Here is a 20,558-nt window from a genome sequence, read left to right on the forward strand (position 1 = left end):
TATCAAGTGGTTCTTTCAGAGACACAGAAGCGTCTTTGGGCATGGGCCTCTCTCAAATGTTACAGGATTAAAATCACTTAGCGGTAAACGAGATACACATGACTTCCTTTGGCTGTTACTCGGCTTTAGAGAATGTCAACAAATCATACATCATGCGCCTGTCTGTCATCTCGACACCCGGTATATTTCATATGAACAGGATATGTGTCAATTTAAGCAGTCTTCTGGTTGCCTTGAGGTGGCACTATGATTCTAAGTGAATATGGCCCTGCAGATGTTTTGGGGCTGGGGTGGACTTAGGGAATGACTAGAGGCTGCACGTGTATATGAACGTCCTGTTTCGTGGAAAAGCAGCTAAAGTCGCCATGGGTCAAAGAACATGCAGTTCAACAAAATCACAAAACTCTTCGGTGTAACATGTTAGGAATAAAATGTAATTTTGATCTAATGAAATAACCTTTCTAGAAAGGCCTCATCATAATCTAGAAAAAAATCATTTTGACTGGACAAGTTGACTTTTTTCAGAAAGATTTGATGTCGCTGATTTTGAGTGAAAAAGTGCCGGTAGTTTTTTATGGCTCGATACTTTGCTAGATTAAACGACATGGATAGTGATGCATGTTCTGGTGCATTAAAAGCACCTGTCTTGTACTGTGGTGTTTTAAATGTGATACGTGACCACTGATCTCCCCACTCTCAGCCCTTCTATTTGCCATATTGCTCGTCACTGCACTTAGGGTGAGAGCTGCTCTAAAATGTAAATGTACTATATTAAATTGCTGAGCTTTAGACGTCTGTCTGAGCCGACACACTGAAAACTCAGAGTGCCTGTTAATTAAATGGTGATATACAATTTTAGTAGGGTTATCTCATCCTTTCTGTGCTTCCTCTGCTCTTTGCAGCTTGGAGAGCTCTCTTGGCATTCGTTGCTTCTTTTCTGTCAATGCAGTCCAGCAAGGAGTCTGCTGTGGCCTTGTCCACCACAGACCGTATCCGTCTTCTGAAACGCTGCACTATTAAATCAGTTGGACATTGTTTACTAATTTTGTATGGCCTTTGTGCCTTTTAGCCACTGATGCTGACAATCCTCATTTTCAAAAAAGCTGTAACATTTTCTAAAATACCACAAAATCTTCAATCTTAAACTGTTTGTTTGTTTGAACCTTTGACTAAAAGGGCACAAGTGCGAAATAAATTATTTTTAGGGTCTTCACTGTACTGAAAATACAAATAAATTATATAAACCTTATGCTGAACTCTCTTTCTTTGCAATTTGTATAAATATATATATATATATATATATATATATATATATATGTATATATTTTAACTTATTAATGAGTCTCTGATTGAGTTTGGCTCAAAGTCCTTGATTGAAAAGGCTAAGCCTTTTGGTGGATCCTGCTTTTATACCCAATCCTGGCACCCTCACCTGCCACCAGTTAATCTGGTGATGGTAGAATCTTCCAGAACAATGTTTTATGTTCCCGGTTAGTTTTTGCCATGTTTTCCTGTGTTTCTCCCCTCAGCTGCACTCAATCACTAATCACCCTCCTTGATATTTAGTCTCCACGTTTTTTCACGTTCATTGCCAGATCCTCACCGTCATCCATGCCACCGTCACTCATGTGTATCAGGTTTGTCCATGTTGTCTTTTTCAGATTTTTTTTACAGTCATGGTCAGGTTTTATTTTGTCAAGTTTTCTCATAGTTTAGGTTTTTGTATTCCGGCTCAGCCGCGTGTTTTGTTATAGTGCTTTGAATTAAATTAAGTGTTTTTTTTTCAAATATCTGCATCCGGGTTCTTCCCTTCACCACCACGCCACACACTACCTACTTGACAGTTATCTGCATATTCTATTAACTTTCTCTTTCTTTGTCCCCCTCTTTACTTTATAGTTGAGTGTGTTGCTGCTTCAAATTCTAAATATGTTCATATTTTCTAGATACAACAAAGTTTGCCCGTGGGGACTCTGAAAATGATTTCCTTTATACTTGTATCTGTTAAATAAAATGTCAAATAAATGTTAAAATCACATATTTCGATTTAAATTATTCAAATTGGAATTTTAGAGGTTTGTAACATGGATATCTAGAATTACAATAAGGAGCTCTACCTGAATCTGCCCTTTATGTTTCATGCCAGTCCAGATCAATCAGTTGATTTGTTATGTACATAAGGGGCCGAAATCTCAATCTAAATCTGTCTGTAATGAGGCATGTTCCAATCTGGAGCACTGGCTCATCTTTCCCGTCAGGGTCGATGGGTTTAATCCCACTGAAGGACGGAGTGGGGGTAATGGGGTTAGGGGTAAGCTGAAATCAAAAGGTCAAATCCGAATCATGGAAGAATGGAACAGAACATGCAAACCTCAGAATCTGACGCTTGTCCAGAGCTCTTGCCTTTTCAATACCATTTGTAGCTGTTGAATTTTTTTAAATTCAACACAACTAAAATTGTCGTTACTTCATATCCCAGAAAATGGAATTGTGAAACAAATTTGCTCATTAAAAAAGATTAAAAGAATTCGGGAAAAATGGTTTGTTCACCTCTATCATTAACTCTAAAGGACTTAAAGAGCTAGCACGAGTTAAGACAGATTCAATTCATTTAATAATGAAGCAGAATAATTAATATAATAAGCTTAACAGACCTTGTTAACCTTGTTTTGACAGGCAAAGTACATGTTACGTGTGCACATAAGTAGGTTTGAAATCTATTATTACATGAAATTAAGTGTTTCAGTTTAGGACTGAGCACTGATCTGAAGCAGGACTTTTGTCTTCAAATGCTGCATCATACCATCATCAACAGAGAGGCTGTATTAAAGGGGAAGTTTTTTTTTTTTTAAACCTGGACCTTATTTCTGGCATAACATACGTTCAACTGCTAACATTTTGGTGAAAGTCGGCATTTAGATTATTTAGATTACTCGAGATCTGCGTATATCCATATATATATATATATATATCCAACGGGTGTGAACGGGGTAGAGCCTCCAAATAAGGCATTATCTGTCTTTATTCCACCAACACTTTAAGACAAATGAATGAATGAACACGTACTATTGCTCTGTTAGTTCAGAGCTGCCGTGTTGCTGTTCTTGGGGGCTATCGGGGGCTTTCTACATGATGACGTCATCGCCAGCTTATTTACTTTGTACTCTGTGACGGTCGTCTATCTTCACACAGAGTTTGCTCCTGCTAGTTTTGTGCAACATGGCAGAATATTTATCAGATTTTGACGACGTGGAAGACGACTTTGAGTACGATGGAGGTCCCTACCATTTTGAGTCAGACTTTACGGATGAAGAGCTCCTGGAAAGGAGGATGCAGAAGTAGAGAGAGGAACTGAGCTGTGCTGCAGCGGCACATGTCAATGACATCATCCCACCAGATGCGTGTGTAGATAGCCCCCGATAAGCCCCCCGATAGCCCCCAATAACAATTGGTGTAGCACTACCACTGTAAATATTACATTTGCAAGGATTTTTACAGGACTGAGCAGATGGCAAAAACTTAATTTCAAATAACAAAAATACCCTGGGCAAACATTTTTCAGTAAGGACAAAGTAACTTGAGTGTTGTCACTGTTGTTGCTTTTGAGAATACTTCAGGGAAAGAGGGCATGCTGGTGGTGTTTATCAGTTAGGAGTTAATGGGTTACCTGCCACTTCATTTCATAATAAGCCACAATGCTTCTCTGTACAGGTTTGTTTTCCTGAAAACCTGCTCCCAACAAAAGCTATAATTGCTTACAATGATCATAAACAGCAGAAAATACACATCTGGAGATCACATGCTGTTTGAGGACAACAAGTCTAGAAGAAGTGCGTCTTCAGTACTACATGCAACTAACCTGACAATCTACCATTTTCACAGTGAGACAGAAATCAGAGACATGTCTGTTCCATCGCATCCATAGCAATTAAGCTGGACTCTTTGTGCCTAAGATCTGCGTGCTAGCATCTCAATGTCAATCCAATTCGAGCTTTTGCATGTTTTTAAGGCAGGGGATTTATTCCAGCATGATAAACCAACAGAGACAAAAGTGCTTGCTCTGGTGGAATACAAAATCACAATAGTTACTTTTTGTGCATGTGAGGAACAAGGGCTACATTAACCAATGCTTATCACACTTATTCAATCACTATTTTTCAACTCTGCTGGTGATTAAACTGAAGTATGGCTTTGGGAGGGCGTCATACTGTGTTTGTATTGTCACACATATATGAGTGTTTTGAATATCAAAGCATGCTAAACTCCTCTAGCAATGCTCTAAACAAAATGATGAACCTGTAAAATAAGCTTAATATGGGCTCTGTAATGAGCTTACTGGTGTCAGACAAGGCTGTTTGCTATAGGCTGCTGACCAACAGTGAAAAAACCTGAAACACTTCAAGAACTACCTAATGAAGACCACCGACCCTGATTCATCACTAATAAAATGTCAGACAGTACTCTGAAATGCTCCAGTGGGTTGTCCCGGTGCAATGAGATTCGACAGTAGATATTTGTGTGAGAACATGTTCAGGATCAAACATACTGGGTGAGGAAGTCCCGTCCATCCCTGGCGCTGTTCATGCTGTCCCAACTGTACGGGGGCCCCTGCAGTCCTGCCCAGGAGCCTGGGCCAGGGGGTGGCCAGCCTGACGTTTTATTCCTATGGCTGAAAAAAAGAAAGAGAAAATCAGTTGTAAAAAATACGCAAATAAAATTTGGTAAAATTGGCTTGGTTCAGTCTCTTTTATTTGTAGGAAATCTTCACAAAAGGAGGCTAAAATTTAGACTCAAGCAGGACAGACCTCGCCAAAGTCATTTTTTGGGATTATAATCTGGACACAGTTAACATTTAACAAACATTAAACAGTGGTTTGGACACACTTCGTTTTAACTTTTGTTATCAGCGTGACTGGGAGGGTTTTCATACGGGATGATTTTGCTTCAACAATCCACTCGCTCTGGATACATGCACTCTGAAACACTTAGCGCACCGCTGGTTAGAATCCTCTCAGTTCAATTAGTGTGACTTATCGTCTCTCAGTGTGGCTTGCAGTGTGAGGTAGAACTGCTTAGAGCAATCGACCGCAGTGGAATAACAGCTCATCGACTCTGTCGCGAGGCAATCAATGGCTGCATGTAGGAGCAAAAACCCATGCATGCAGCGAGAGAAAGAAAAATACTCATGTGACAGCGGGTGTGCTTGCTGAAAATTACAATTTCAAGAGGATGGAAACTGATGTTGGAAAAAGTCTTTCCGCATCTCCTCCTTCTTTCTCTGTGACTAAAATATGTAAAAACTATCTAAGCTATCTAAACTAACAATATAAAGAGCGCCGAGTCAAAAATTCAAATGTGCTCTCACATGCCACAGCGACCGATCGTGCTCAGATTATGAAGCATCTGTCTTTAACTTTCTGCAGAACTTATCCCAAATAAGATCAGAAGCCAGTGAAATGCTGCTGAATTTCTTATTCTGTTTCATTTTGTTTAAATATAGCACCTTCTCCCATTGCCATGAACTATGAGGAGTTTGCTATTGAGATTACAAACTGATACACAGCTACAGCAACAAATGATTCATGGCATTTCAGAGAGAGAATGCTGGCCAGTTGTGTTTAAGTTAGACGGGCCAGCTGTTGAAATAAAGTGCCCAAGTGATAACTCGTGAGTAAAAATCCTTAAAGTAGATAAAAATGCATACTATAGGAGGACATCTTCGCTGTAACAATCCAGCTGATTGATTCCAACATTGTGTTGTGGGTGGGTTGAATACATCATTCTGTCACTTCATTGCTTGCAGGATGGAAGCTAAAACAAAATTGCCCTTTGAATATCAAGCTTGATAGCAGCAGGACAAAAAATAAGAAAGTGGTGTTTCACTTGTCTTAAGAAAAAGGAACATTCCACAACTCCATTAATGGAAACCGTAAAGGAATAAAAAATAAAAAAGTGATATTCAGGATATCCTCGGAGGCAGTAGATGCCTTCCACCACCACTGGGCTTGTCCCTAGTCTGTTGCAATCCGCGGATTTCCCTTAGTAGCTTGTGTTTCTGCTGATCTTCAGTCATCCGAAAGAAAAACAGATCCACTGCTACTCCTGAATCCCAATCATAGGCTCTTGTGCTCCATATATACAATGGCCGTGGTGTTAACGGCTGTGCAGCTCCCCAGTGTGCAGCCAGACATTCATCTGTATTTGTCATTGTGCTGCTGTTGAGAGCAGCTTTGGTCCAAACTGAACTAAACTGCTGTGGCCTTGCGTCCTTTATCCCATAATCCCTCTCATCACAGAGAAAACAAATCCACAGTGTGTGAGTACTTTTGTGTGTGTATGAGGGAGTGGTGCAGCTGTTTCTGTGTATGTATATATATATATATATATATATATATATGCATACAGTCATAAGTAAAAGAAAGCATGAGCTCTTATAATACTAGGGTTTTACGTATCAGAACATTCATCTTCTCTACACAATTTATCCAGTTCAGAGTTGCAGGGGGTCGGAAGCCTATCCCAGCTACCAACAGACTGGTTGGAAGTCCATGGCAGCGCCAACACAGACACAAATTAAACAAACACTCACACTGACTCCTACGGTCAATACAGAATAGAAAGATTAGTGGTGGTAGTATAAGTCAATAGTTTTTTTTTTGCCTGAAAGACCAGAGTTTGCTTCTTTGTGACATTATATGGATCAATAACTGAGAAATGTTGAGATGACACCTATCCCTACAGACAGTGCTCCCTGTTTGCATTACCTCCCTCTCTTAAGCCCTTTATTATGATGGTCAGGGCAACAACAATGGGCACATTTTTTAATCCAAATATACACATATGCATCAGCTGCAACTTGCCACATGGAGGCTCTGCAACTTACAGCAACAACTCAAGGACAAAAGGGGATAAGATGGAGCTCTGAGGTAGAGGTATAACAGACCAGAATGTTTTCTCCCTATGAGCACTGATGATAAAACTGCTACTACATGAAACAGGAAAGGCTTTAATAGTTTTGTTTTACTGGGCGCTCCCACGTTTGAAATGGCCCACTTGAAAACTAAAAATGTGGCTTTAAGTGTATTATTGGATGACAGTGTATAAATACTGAGACTGTAAATGTGTATGCACTGATATTTGAAATAAGATTCAATCTCTATGAACGCAAATCAACACATCAGGTGTCAGTGCCAGTTTAATGTTGCGCCATGAGACTCTGAAAAGCTGCTGAATTGCTGACAAAAGAATCTCTGCGTTGAAACTGACAAACTTTGACAGATCACAACAGAAGGAGATGTCACTGGGAATATAACCCCTAACTCTACGCTTGGCCTTTCCCTGTATCAACCTTTGAAGCCTTTTCCTTCAACATACCAATAATCCAAAAGGGATTCAAAGGAAGCGGCTTTGTTGTTAGGATTGCATTTGGCGAAACAAGAGCAGCACACTGACTTATGAGAGAAACTATTTTCTTTCAAATTGATCAATTCACGTTCCTCTTAAAACTTTGTCTCGAGGGAACAGTTTCCCTCAGCGATTCATCCTCCTCCTCCAATTCATTACACAAAACTCATCAATTGGTTCCATCTGCTTGGACAGAAACATACTAACAGGAGTCATTCTTTAATTTAAAGAAGTGACACTACAGAATAGAATAAAACTAAATAAAATCAGATTGTGGGCTGAGATAATGCAAAGAAGACAGAAGTAAAACTCACACTTGGCAATCAATTGTCAGATAATAACAAAGCCTGCCTATTCGTGTGATTTTTATGCATTACAATCTTTACACATAGTCAACAGTGGAGTATAGCATGTCTTCTTTGAATACTTTTAATTAAATTAGTGACCCCAATGCTTGTTGTCACCCTTCTATCTCCCCTACAGCTGATTTGTCATAACCGGTCCCACAGAGACTCACATTGTAGCCACTAATTCGCTATGATTTTTCATTAGCTTGTGTGAAGACTAAAATTGGATTCCAGTGTTCCATTACACAACAATGCCAATCCTTTTGCATAACAACTATCAGTGAGGAAGAAAAAGAAGCACCATTGCACCTGTATCCAATTCCATGCAGGACGAATAAATGGCTGCCTTTATAAAGTTAACAGAGATGGTGTTTACTGAGGTTAGTCAGGTTGTTGCTTTTTGCTGCATCATATGTCCACAGACCTCCACATTCAGCCATGTGCTCCAGTCAGCACAGCCCCAAACACAAGTGCTTCATTTCTCATTTACTGAAACTTTGACTTGGACTGTTAATGCCCAGGACTGTGATCTAACTCGGGTTCACAAAAAAAGAAGCTGTTTTTCCTGTCTAAGCTTCCTTACATTAACGGTTCCTGTCCTTATGCGATCAGTTCCAATTTCATTCTGCAGCATGACGATGATTACTTGTTTAGGACCATTATTCTGTTGTAGAAGCCATTATTTTTAAATCTTACTAATTCAATGTTCTCTGTGCCAATGGCTGCAAAATAAAGTCCAGTCATGACTGACCCACCCATGTCATTAATCTCATAAGAAGTAATTTTTTCATGAATCTGTGTCTCTTTGGGTTCTGTGCTTTTCTTTTTTGACCCGATATGTTGCTAATTTCTACCTTGGATCACAAAACCATTCATGAATATTTTCCCATGTGTGGTAGAAAGCACAGGAACCGGAGTCACTGAGCCATTCCTAGTTTTGTTTTCACTGACACACACTTGCAGTTTGGAATATGAATCAGCTCCATTATGATCCAAAAAAGCTACAGCTTCATGTTAAAGATCAGACCTGTCAGAAGGAGCACTGTCCCTGCCAGTGGCCTGGCTACTTATTTCTCCATGAAGTGGAAATAATTTTGGGAGGCCCATTCTTTTTTTAAATAGACGCAGCACACGCATGACAGGAAGCATGAAATTCTGCAAACTCCCTCCAGATCTCCATGCAGACCGAATGAATTTGCACAAAAGGCGAAGAGCTCTCGCACGATGCTTTAACCTACATTATTACAATACTTTCTGAGGCCAGTAGAGTAAAAGCCACCAAACCCAGCTTGACTTCATACTCCCAACACTTTACACTCTACAGAACAACTAGGTTAATTTCAGATCACGAACAACTCTCAGGGAAACTTCTTTTCTTCTATTAACAAGCGCAGCTGCTGCATGTCCTGAATGCTGCTTATTCTCTCATAAGGATAAGTAGGTTAAGTGGTTGGGAGGAAAGCACATGAAATATACATGAAAAATGTAAATGTGGTTTTCTGTCACTTCCGTTCTAGCTCCCTCGATACGGCATGTCGACCGAGTCTGCAATAGAAAAAGGATTCATTCTTCTCATCTTTCTTTTACAAACAGATGAAATGACTGCATAGGTTTGGAAGCCTGTGTGTCATGACTAAGTTTTTCATGTTTTAGTTTTCTGTTTAGTCTTTAGTTTTGCCATGATTTTTCCTCCAGTCACTCTTGCCCTGTCATTAGGTTCATCCATGTCACCTGTGTTCTGTTCTCAGCTGCATCCCATCACCAATCACCTCCCCTCAGTATTTGGTTTCCAGGCCCCCCCATGCACACGGCCAGATCCTTCTGTCACAAATGATGAGGTTGGGTGCGTGGCGTGGAGAAGATTGGACCCGGATGCAGATATTTTAAAGTAAAACTTGATTCATTTGATGAAAACAGAATAACAAAAAAACAATAAAAATCACGACTGAGCCGGAATACCAAACACATTAAACTGAGACAATGAAAACTAACAAAACAAAACTTGGCATGAACTATGATAATACAAAAGCACACACTTGACCTGACAAACCTGATACTAAGAATGACAGTGAGGATCTGGCAGTGTGTATGGGGGGAACCTGGAAACTTGAGTTAATGCAAGTGTCGATGTTTTTTTTAAACATATATTTGCCATTTTTATCCTTTCGCAGCCTTTTCTGATTCACTTTGGTTGTTTCTGTAATACATTTTAGTTACAGTAATCATGAAAATAAAAATATATACAAAAAGATAATGTTGCCTAAAGCATCTAAGGAATGTTTAATTTTAAACTCAATGCTGTTAGGAAGTCAGACTATCTCTGTAGCTATCGACAGTATAAGACTTTCACCATGATTGCCCAAACTTTTGCATCTCAGTTTAAGTCTGTCAGTCTTGTCAAAGACGACGTGTTCTCTCAATCGAGTGACATCCCATCTGAATTAAAAGGATTTGTGCTGCTGTCAGCAGAAAACTATCATCCAATCTGACATTTATCTGTCACTCACATGTTCTTAATTGGCTTACTAATGAAGCTTCTTCCTTCTTCCTCATTACGGTCACTAATGCTCCAACTTCAACAATCTTTGCTCCGAGCAAGGAAACTTCAGCCATGGCTTGACCCTCCCCCCTCATAAATCTACGTTCGCCTTTCTTTCTTGTTCCATTTGGTGCTTTTCTGCTCTCTTCATGCTGGTCATAAATGAAACATGGGCACATTTTCTGCTCTTGAAGTGCTCTCACTTTATAAAGCTTAACTATCTGAAGACAACGGACTCTTGCCCTGAGTGCATTTCCCACACATTTAAATATTTTGTGAGACACACTCACAAAAATGTCAGTCCATAACTGTAAAAGGGATACATGTGTCATACATCTGAGCCAACAATTAAACATCTCTTACAGCTGAGTTTGTAATTTCCTGAAAGAAAAAAAAATGTTTTTCAGACTCTTAATGAGATCTCTTCCCATCTCTTGATAGGACATATGATAGTTGTGTTGGTCTATCCCTAAAACTGTTGCCCTTTAATAGAAAAAAGCCTAAAAACTTCTGAAATACCACATGTTTCTCTCTCATTCCCCTTTTTTTCAATATGGAAATGCAGCTGCCATGTGACTTTTACAGTTATGCAGATAGTTGGAGGGGTTAGATTTTACAACATACATGACATGGGAGAAAAAACTGTGCATGGTTAGGACTTAGATGCTTTTAACTTTCTTTGACTGTGGCTACCTCACATTGATGTTCCCCTGCACAAAAGAAATGTCTCCAAATAGGCTGTCATATCCTGATTGTTTGCCCTAAATTGTGACAGTGCTACTGTTTGGAAATACGAGACACATGTATTTATGTTATTTTGCACCAAATGCAGCATTCCTTTGTGTACCACCCCAATGACCATGAATGGAGCCAAAACCATCATCAGGAATAATGATCAGTAGTCTGGAAAAGCAGCCTCTCTAACAAAAAAAGTAACTTCTGTTTTTAATCAAGAACAAATGACGATGAAAGGGCATTCTCTCTCATCTGAACCAGTTATTTCTATATTTATCATCCTAGCATTGCTCAGTTAGATTACCAACTGTAGATTAGCAGGTTAGCAAGAACTTGCTAACTGTAAGCTAGCTTGCTTACAGCATTTTCTCAAATATTCAGTTAGTCATTGTTAAAAGAAATGATGTACATATCAACGGAGAACAACACTCCAGGAGAACTAGAATAGCAAACTGAAAACAAGCTTCAAAAGATTGGTTAACTAGCTAGCTTTTAAGTACAGATTTCACCAAGCTTCTAGCACTAAAAGTGAGAATGGAATATCAACATGATATGGACAAAATAAATCAAGGTGGTTACACTAAACTAAGTGGGTTAGTCTGACTATAAATCTTAGGGGATTTAACCAGTAACAGCTGAGTTGGAAGGAAGTTATTAAATAGAGGCAGTACACTCCTTGTTTAGAGCATAGCAGACTTATAACCTTCATCAATCTGACCTATGTTTATGTTTGTAGCTTTTCTGCCACTCCTGTTAGCGAATGAGAGAACTGGAAGAGGCAGATGTCAAGTGAACATCTCATAGGGTACCTTCTGAAATCATGTTTATATTTAGGTTTGACCTGGTCCTTTGACACTGTCATCCTCCATAAAAGCAGATTTAATCATTTGTATTTCAATGTCAGCCACCAAACTGCTAAATCTATAGTAGAGCAGGCAGTACGTGGCCACTACTATGCTGTTTTATGGTTGCGGGTGCATTTCTCATGCTGCACTATGCTGCACTGAGCGCAGTAAAGTCTTCCCACTCCAAATTTACTGTTCTCTGAGATCCTAATAAAGGCTGAGCTGTACTTGGGGTGATTAGTGGGATTAGGATTGTTATATCCTCTAGAGATGAAACTCAGCTCCTTAAAAAGACTTATTGGTTCTGATGTGGAAACATGCCAACAGTGTGTGATGATAGAATCCATTAAAAGCTCACCATAAAAACCTATTCTGTACCAATGCGTCCGAGTGGGTGAGCGAAGGAGCTGCTTTAGTGTCACTCATCTGATTTCAGAGCTATGGACAGCCCCTCACAGATTATACAGTTCTTTCTGGATTACATTCAGTGCACAGACACAATATGTATGCAGAGAGTTATGTCAGTATGCACACAGACAGCTGCATCAATCACAACTGTTTCACTTGGACAACACTCTGACTACTGCAGCCTCATTTTACTAAAAAGCTTACTTTGGACAACAAGACACTTTGGACGGCAGTCCAAACACTCAATCTGGAGATGACTTTTAAGGACTTCAAGTCAATTTGCTTGCTCATTTCTTATCTATCTCGTCCATTACTTTTCTCTCCTTGCTGCTCTGTCTTATTTCCCATAATTTCATGCCATGAGTATAACTGACAAGAACTGAGCGCACCCGCTTCGTTTACAGTGCAAAGTCTTGGTCACCTGCCCGCTCACAACACACACAGATCCGCCTCTGATAAGCGACTGTCCTTAACTGCAGCTAAATGCAGACAGCATTCAACAACCTGAGACATGCGTTAGAGGTTACACTTCATTCATAAGAATAGATACCAGCCGATACATCATCTAGATCAAAGAGGAGGCGTTAACATACAAGACTTGGCACAGAAGACAGACACACGTATAAAAAGCAACTAAATCAATGAAATAGATTTGTAATGAATAATGAGGTTAAAGCAAAGGACGACAGTATACTATAAGATAGGAGAGAACGCAAATCTTTCAGTCAAAATAAAGAAGTTGTTCCCATTTTAATTAAATGGAAATAAAACATTTGTCATTTTTGTGTCAGCTTGTTGTTATTGCTTTGTCACGATTTAATGATAAGCATTTACATATATGTATGTGTGTGTGTGTAAACTATATATACACATGCTGTCCAGTATTCAGATTGCATTTCACATGTGACTGGAAAAGCATATTTGCCCTTTGGGACTTACTTAAGATAAAATCCCTGATTGAATTGCATAGTGTGTTGAATTAGAAATGAATAAGTGGCTCAGTTTTTATAGAATTAAGAACCCCGGAGGACCAATTGGAGAAACTCTTCTGTAGTAGCATTCTCTTTCTACCTGTGAAAAGTCATTTTCAGATGGAAGGATTTACTCAAAAGGTTATTAGTTCAATGGCTCTGAGAAACATACTGGGATTAATATAATTCATCAATGCTGCTCAAAGGTACAAAGGCTTAATTTCTATGATTAGTAAATGTATTTAGATAATACATCATGACTAAATGGCTGCTGGGAATACTTCCCCCCAGAGACACATCCCTCATCTTAAGTACTTTGGATTTACCTTATTGAAAATGAACATTTTTACTTTTAAATTAATGTAAATATAAAGTAGCCTTTAGGAAAGAGCAACATAAAATAAACGTGTTCGCTCAAGAAAAGTAATCAATAAACATATTTTCCTTTGGTCCAGGGTGTAGCCTGCCTCCCACTGATGGCAGCTGAGAGAGAATAAAGGACCAAAAGAATGTCTACTTTATAAACTCAAACAATACTGGATATTTACAAGGAGAGGGCAAATATACAGATAGAGTCGTGTGGGGAAAAAGAAATGAACAAAAAACTAAATACACCCAAACAAGACCTAATCATCCTCTGCCACCGTGCTCAACGGTTTGTTTGGGGGCCTGAAATGCTAAGTTGGTTTTCATCAAAAGTTCCATTGTGAATGATGACGCAACATCTCTCCTCGTGATTTGTCCTGATGCAACTTTGCAAACCTAAGCCATGCTGTCAGGTTCTTTTGTGAGAGAGAACGCTTGTTTGGCAGCAACCATTCCACACAAGCCATACATTTGCAGTACTTTTCTAACTGTAGGATGGTGACCTCCAAATAGTTTGGAACTGGCCTTATAACCCTTCCCAGACTGATGGGCTGCAACAATTGCTTGTCTGATCATTGCTGATGTCTTTCCTCCTTTATGCTTTACGTCAGTACACACCCATATGCTAACTGCTAATTGTAACTCTGTGACTCCTTATATCATATATAGGTTTTAAAGTCTTTTATAGTAATACAAAACAAAAAGGCACAAAGACTAAAGACTATTGTTCGTCCTCTGTTCTAAACTATCTGATCTGATATATACTCCTTTGGTCTTATAAGAGTTTAAGGAGCATGGAAAGCTGAAACACATGGTTTGGAAGAATAGAAAAAACGCATCTCTGATAATTTGAACCAGTTACAGAGCAGAACACAAAAATAACCACAAGAAGTGAAAGGAAAAAGGCCTTCACTTGTATCAGGATAAGATGGAGCTGATTGGAGTTCACTTATGTCTGCAACCCGTCACTAACAGTTTCCACTGCATCTACAACAGTAACATAACTAGAACCCTTTACAATATTGCTTTTTACCCTTTTTGGCACAGCGGTGTCTCTCTATGAGTCAATTCGGTCCTCAACACAAAAACTAATTGATCTTTGAAAATGTCACACGATGCCCCGCAGAAAAAGGAGCAGCTGTGGAAGTCATGATTTATGTTCCCAAAGGTCTGAAATTGTCTTTTTAAATTACATCCACAGTATACTGTTGAGCCAATAATCATTTTTCTGTTTGGCCGAAATCTCTCTGAAGGCAGAACACACATTGCTGTGAATGTCTTCTTTCCTGTGCGATATCAAAAGCACCAAAGTCTGTCACCAGCAAAACATTTGTCAATGCCACCATGTGCCATACATTCAGGAAATTCATTTCTGGACCTTCAAAGCTCATATCAAATAAGATCTTGCTTTTCAGCAGAGCTGGGACAAACAAAAATAACAATTAAGATTAAACACTCAGATCAAATCAATGGCTACTCAGAGAGAAGCAACAATTACTAACCACTGACTTCACTTTCACAGTCTGCCCTTTTGCCCGATTACATAGTCCCAGAAAAGGTCACGATTTAGACTTTGGGACAGTCTTTTACTGTTTTTATGTTGTGAGAAATGACCCTTTTTTTTTTAAACTCCATTTGTCAACATGTAAAGTTAATTTCCTTCATCATCTTCAAATGAATTTTGCTTCCAGTGTCAGAGCTTCAAATGTCTGTTCATGTTAGGACTGTAATGCCAATGGGGAGTTTCACTTCAGTTGGTTAACTGTCCACGCATAATTTAATGACAACCGAAGCACCGACTACCTCTGTCTATGTGGCTCAAGTCAATTGGAAAGGTTAAAGAAAGAGCACAGTGTGCGCATGCACGTCTGCTTGCACACTGTGAGAGATTTCAGAGGTACAAAATGTGTGAATATTCATTTGTCACTGGGTGCATTCAATCCATGTCAGAACACAAACAGGCAGAAAATATTAGAACCGACTGGAACATCTGCACTCAACACTGAAGCGTAATTCCGCAGGCTAAAAATACCTCAGCAGAACAAACGCTGCTAAACGCTCCCTGAATAAGATTACACAGGAGAATGATGATCATTAAGATGAATGAGAAACACTTAAGCTCACGTCTTGCCTCTTGAATCATAATGTTGGAATGAAAATCTCTTTTTGCTCAGAGTGCATTTAGGATAAAAAATTTTTTTTTAAAAAAGAGGGATAAAAAAAAAAAAAACCTAAAAGTGCAGCAAGCGGAAGTGTTCAGAGCGGAAAACTTAACAGATTGTATACTATGACATAAACGGAAATTTAAAAACTTCAGTCTAAGGGGACTTACTATGTTGTTGTTTTTTTTTTTTACTACAGCCTGACAAACAACATCTGGATGCAGCAACTGTCAAAAGCTTCTCAAAGCCTTAAGTTGCCAGATTTGGTATTTTCATGCTTGATCAAATCAGGGATACTCCAGTAAAGTTGTGATAATTGCATGCACAATTTCCACAGTTCTCAGCCCATTCCGTCCCTCAAGCATTACTTCTGCTTCTTAGGAAGATGGTTGGAAGATAACCTGGTAAAATGTGAAACGGTGACAAAAAAGAAAAAGAAAAGATGGGAGTCCAACTTGGTCGAGGCCCAAATGTGGACTATTATTTGTTTAATGTGATGCAACAGCCATGCCGTGACTATTTCAGGTTTTGCAGTGAGACTTTGTTAGATAAACACAAATTACTTTTAAAGAAATGCATTGTATTGTATGAAATGTAAATGTTTTGTATTTCGTGAATCTCAGTGGAGATTCAACACACTCCAAATAGGGTAAATATGGCTATGATCTCAGTGCCCTTTTAGAGTTTAGTTCTTTCAGAGAGTTTGAGGTTTAAGTTGTCATTTTTTTTTTAAACCAGTGATAGATTGTCTTTTTATCTTGCCACAATCATCTGCTTTACAGTGCTTCAACTGGACAAGCATGGGGGCTGAACTGATGTTTGGCTACAGTTCAGTTCAGTTCAAATTGAATTATTCATTCCATTTCAGTCCATTTAGGGGGAGTACTAGCCACGTTAGTACATCCTCAGGAGGCGCGAGGACATGAGGCACTGCAAGGGTTCCTGTGTGTACATGTGACTACTGTACCAAAGGTTTTCTGTAAGAATACAAGTTGGCCTTTAAGTATTATGTGATAGTATCTGGAGCAGAACTAATCGCTCTACTAGCATCTTCAGCAAGCAAACAAACAACCAGCTGAACTGGATGAGGAGCTCATCCACCACCTCTATCACCTCACTTGGTTATCTCCAATGGATTTTCTTTGCCTTTTTTTTTCTCAATTAACCTTCTTTCCATCTGGCTTCTGGACCAAATGACTTAAAAGAGGAATAAACAAGAGTCCTTCACCTTGATGTGACACTCGAATGGAAAAAGTAATATCTGATGTGAAATACGTCTACAATACGAATGCTAAAACAAATTCCATGCGGCCAAATAAAATTCCCTCTGCTTGAACAAATGACATCTACGATTCATGACAAGGATTCATTAATTCCACATTCTTTCTGCCATGTTTGATTCATTTCACGGTAATGCTCTTTCTGTGTTGCAGCCCTCTACCAGTGAGTGTGTGTGTGTGTGTGTGTGTGTGTATGTGTGTGTGTGTGTGTAACAACGACACTGAACATTTAAAATGCAGGATGACGAAGATATTTATAACTTTCATTCCACCGTACAACCACTGAATTGCTCTCTGTATGTCGTAAGTCAAGCCAAAGTGATTCATTATTATGTGACTGTACTTGCTGAAAGACATGTCGTATGTCTTGGTTTGTCAAACATTCACACAACATTAAGGTTAGTCAACTTACTTCTGGAGACATACACAATTGTAACATCATTTTACTATTTTATAAGAGATCACTCGTGTTCTCTGTGTTTTATGAAGTGCTTTTATGAATATTTACCCTAAAAGGTGTCCTGCAGCTGTAAAGGTTGTAGGTGGTATGGAAAGAGGAAGGCAGAGGAAGTATACTGATGTGTACACAGCATTTTATGAAGGGAAAGGTCAGTTGGTGTGAAGCCAAAGCAGTGATGCAGTTAGCTTAGCACCCTCAGGTACAACAAGTGATTTTTCATTTCTCGGTTACGTTCAGTCCGTAACACAGGAAGACTTTACGAAAACACTTTGCATTTGAAAAACATTCAAAACACATCAACCCTATGTGAATATCAATGCTTGTAGGTGATGTTTTACAGATTATTTTTCAAACAAAGTGCTCAAACTGTGCAGAGAAAATTAAAATAAGATGAAAAAAGAACTGTAAATTGACCCTGTACCAGAATATCGTAAAATCAGTGAATGTCTTTATTAGATGCTGCCAGTGTGACTTTCCTTAACTGGAAGGAGGGGCACCTTCCTGCAGAATATAATGTATAGATGTCACTCGTCTGTCCCACTGTTTTGTATTCCATCATAACATATTGTATCGCATTGCAAAGCACTGGATTATACTTTATCTTATAATTAAACACAGGTCATATATCACTTTTGAGTGCTTAAGTGGTTTTGTTGCCTTGGCTTTCAGGGATTGTTATGGGTTCAACCTGAGGCCAAACTCTGTTGCATATCCGTTATAACATCCATCAAGATGAAGAAAAGATCATCTCAGAAAACACAACTACTCAAAATGAAACTCTGTAGTCGCAGTAAAAACACATGCTGTGCGTCACATTCTTGTTACGTCTACAGGACACATGACACTCACCCGTGGGTGAGAATTCAAAGCCAATGTTCCTTTATGCATCACTAATTCGCACGCACACGCTCCCCCAGTTTCAGTCTGCTTTCAGTTTGAGAATGAAGTGTAATTGGGAGATGATGTCTGCTGTGAAAGCTATTTGTTTTCACAAAGCAGAAGCGAAGGAAGTTCAAATCTAAACGGTGCAACAAACAAAATGGGTTTTGCATAATTTGCATAAGTGATTAAATTTAGACACACGTTTAAGGGGGAGAGGAAGCTAAAGCAGTTCACTACAGTCACTCACAGCCGAGAGATGACTGGAATTCTGGGAAGTAAAATGCTGTAATCATAACAGAGTATCAGTTTTCAGCAGGAAATGAATCCCTAGAGAAGAAACTGCGAAAAATGCAGGACTGATTAAAGCATTTCATTTCAGGGCTGCTATCGGATATCAAATAAGCTCAGAGGGATGACAAATGTGCGTTAGTCCAGGATGAATTAAACTTGCTACTGTGTCTCTACACCTCCAAAAAGGAAAATATACCATCATTTTTAAGCTTTTACCCAAACAAAACATGTCAAAATCTATTTCAACATGCGGACACATCAGACTTAATGTTGAATATGACTCACACCTGTGAAGCAGGCCGAGCCCGGTTTAAATTATGAGCTGGGATAGTACGCAGATAAGTGGATGGATGTGCTGCCATATAAAGTAGACAGATAGGTAAGGGATGGAGAGAGCTAGACAGATATGGGAAGCGATTTTATGTACTGAATGAAACAGCCAGCAGTGTTCACTCTGCCAACTGCTCCTGCAATGATCACCTACCAAATCCCTTAGGAGGATTATCTAGAGTCAAATCAAGAAAATCGCACAACTTTAAGGGCCAAATGCAGACGGTGAGACAGGGAGAAATGATGTGGGCGCTGTGGAATGACGGCCATTTTTCACTTTTTCAAATAGTGTATGATCTTAACATAAATCTCATTAGTCAGTATGAACTGCACATTGGACGTTTATGGTCAAAGGGCAACTTACTGGTTCGACTGCCGACAGTTTGACTCTAGTTTTTGGAGAAAACACTGGAGAATGATGGTTGCTCCACACACATGAGATATTAAAGTGAGGAACAAACATCTTATACGGCTGTTTATTTCTGAGATCTGCAATACCTCGGGCACTTGTTTGACTCCCATAGCGGTCGTACTGAAGCACCTAGGTGATGGGACCATGAACTCCTCTGTATACCAAAGGAGTCAAAGACTCAAATGGGAGGCCATCTGTCTGACAGCGAAAGCTTGGCTGAAGCTGGTTTGGGTAAAAAAGAGATCAACTTAACAAAAATGGACAAATTAAGTCAAAGGTTTGGCAAGTAGACTTCGACAGAGTATTATGGCAGACTGTGACACGACAGAAGAAAAGGAAAGGACAGGAGCCTGCTGAGTTTAGACACGAGCAGTGGATGAGCAAGATAGGAGATGGCAGACTAGCTCTTGTCCAGAAAAACATCATGAAGTTAAGGAAAGGTGTTTTAAATTTGAAAGGACTTAGGAAAAGGCAACGTGGTGCAGTGAGGATCCGACCAAACACTAAGCTGTGATTTGGGATGGATGAAATTACATGAAAACAGGTCAATAAATATCAATATATCATCCCCATATAGCATATAAGTATAATAAGACATAAAATATTGCTTTATTATCAAGGTTAGTAATTTGAAATTAAAGAAAAGGGAACAAAAGTGAAAGATATTGCTGTTGCAGCCTGCTCATGCTTACCATTCTGTCTTTGTATTTATCCATGCAATTCATAGTTATTAGGATTGGATCAATACAAACAAGCATAGCTTTGAAGATACTTTGCTTCTCTACATAATGTGTCTTTGAGGTGTTTGTGATAGGCATAGACGCAGAAACGGTCATACTTTGGTTAGAAAAAATGTAAATGGGCCTCTCCTGGTTGTTAGAGTAACTGCATGTGAAGGGAAAAATGGCGTCCTTTACGTTACGATTTATTCTACTTTATTTTCATGTAGCCTTATCTGCGCTTGTTTTCTAACACTAAAGGTTATTTTATTACTTATCCTGACCAAGTGGAGTCATTTTCTAAAGCCAACCGGAAAGTGGCGATATTTCGACGGAACGTGTTTGTTTACGCGTAACCATGGCAACCGACAACATGGCCTCAACGCGGGGGAGGCATCGCATGATTT

The 20,558-nt window shown here is 39.2% G+C and overlaps 1 protein-coding gene and 1 long non-coding RNA gene across 2 annotated transcripts in view; one reads left to right on the forward strand and one right to left on the reverse strand.

Moving 5' to 3' along the window:
- The window catches only part of LOC140272883 (uncharacterized), an 858,120-nt gene that overhangs the window by 214,634 nt on the left and 622,928 nt on the right, over nt 1–20,558 (forward strand). The gene's annotated exons all lie outside the window — the stretch shown is intronic.
- LOC140271687 (FERM and PDZ domain-containing protein 4-like) overlaps nt 1–20,558 on the reverse strand; it is a 45,367-nt gene that overhangs the window by 19,825 nt on the left and 4,984 nt on the right. The window contains exon 2 of the mRNA XM_072367008.1: nt 4,547–4,669. Within this exon, the coding sequence (XP_072223109.1) occupies nt 4,547–4,669 (123 nt within the window). The remainder of the gene's footprint in view (nt 1–4,546; nt 4,670–20,558) is intronic.

Source organism: Leuresthes tenuis, unplaced genomic scaffold (assembly GCF_036924035.1).
Source record: "Leuresthes tenuis unplaced genomic scaffold, fLeuTen1.0.hap1 SCAF_1, whole genome shotgun sequence".
Classification (NCBI taxonomy): Eukaryota; Metazoa; Chordata; class Actinopteri; order Atheriniformes; family Atherinopsidae; genus Leuresthes; species Leuresthes tenuis.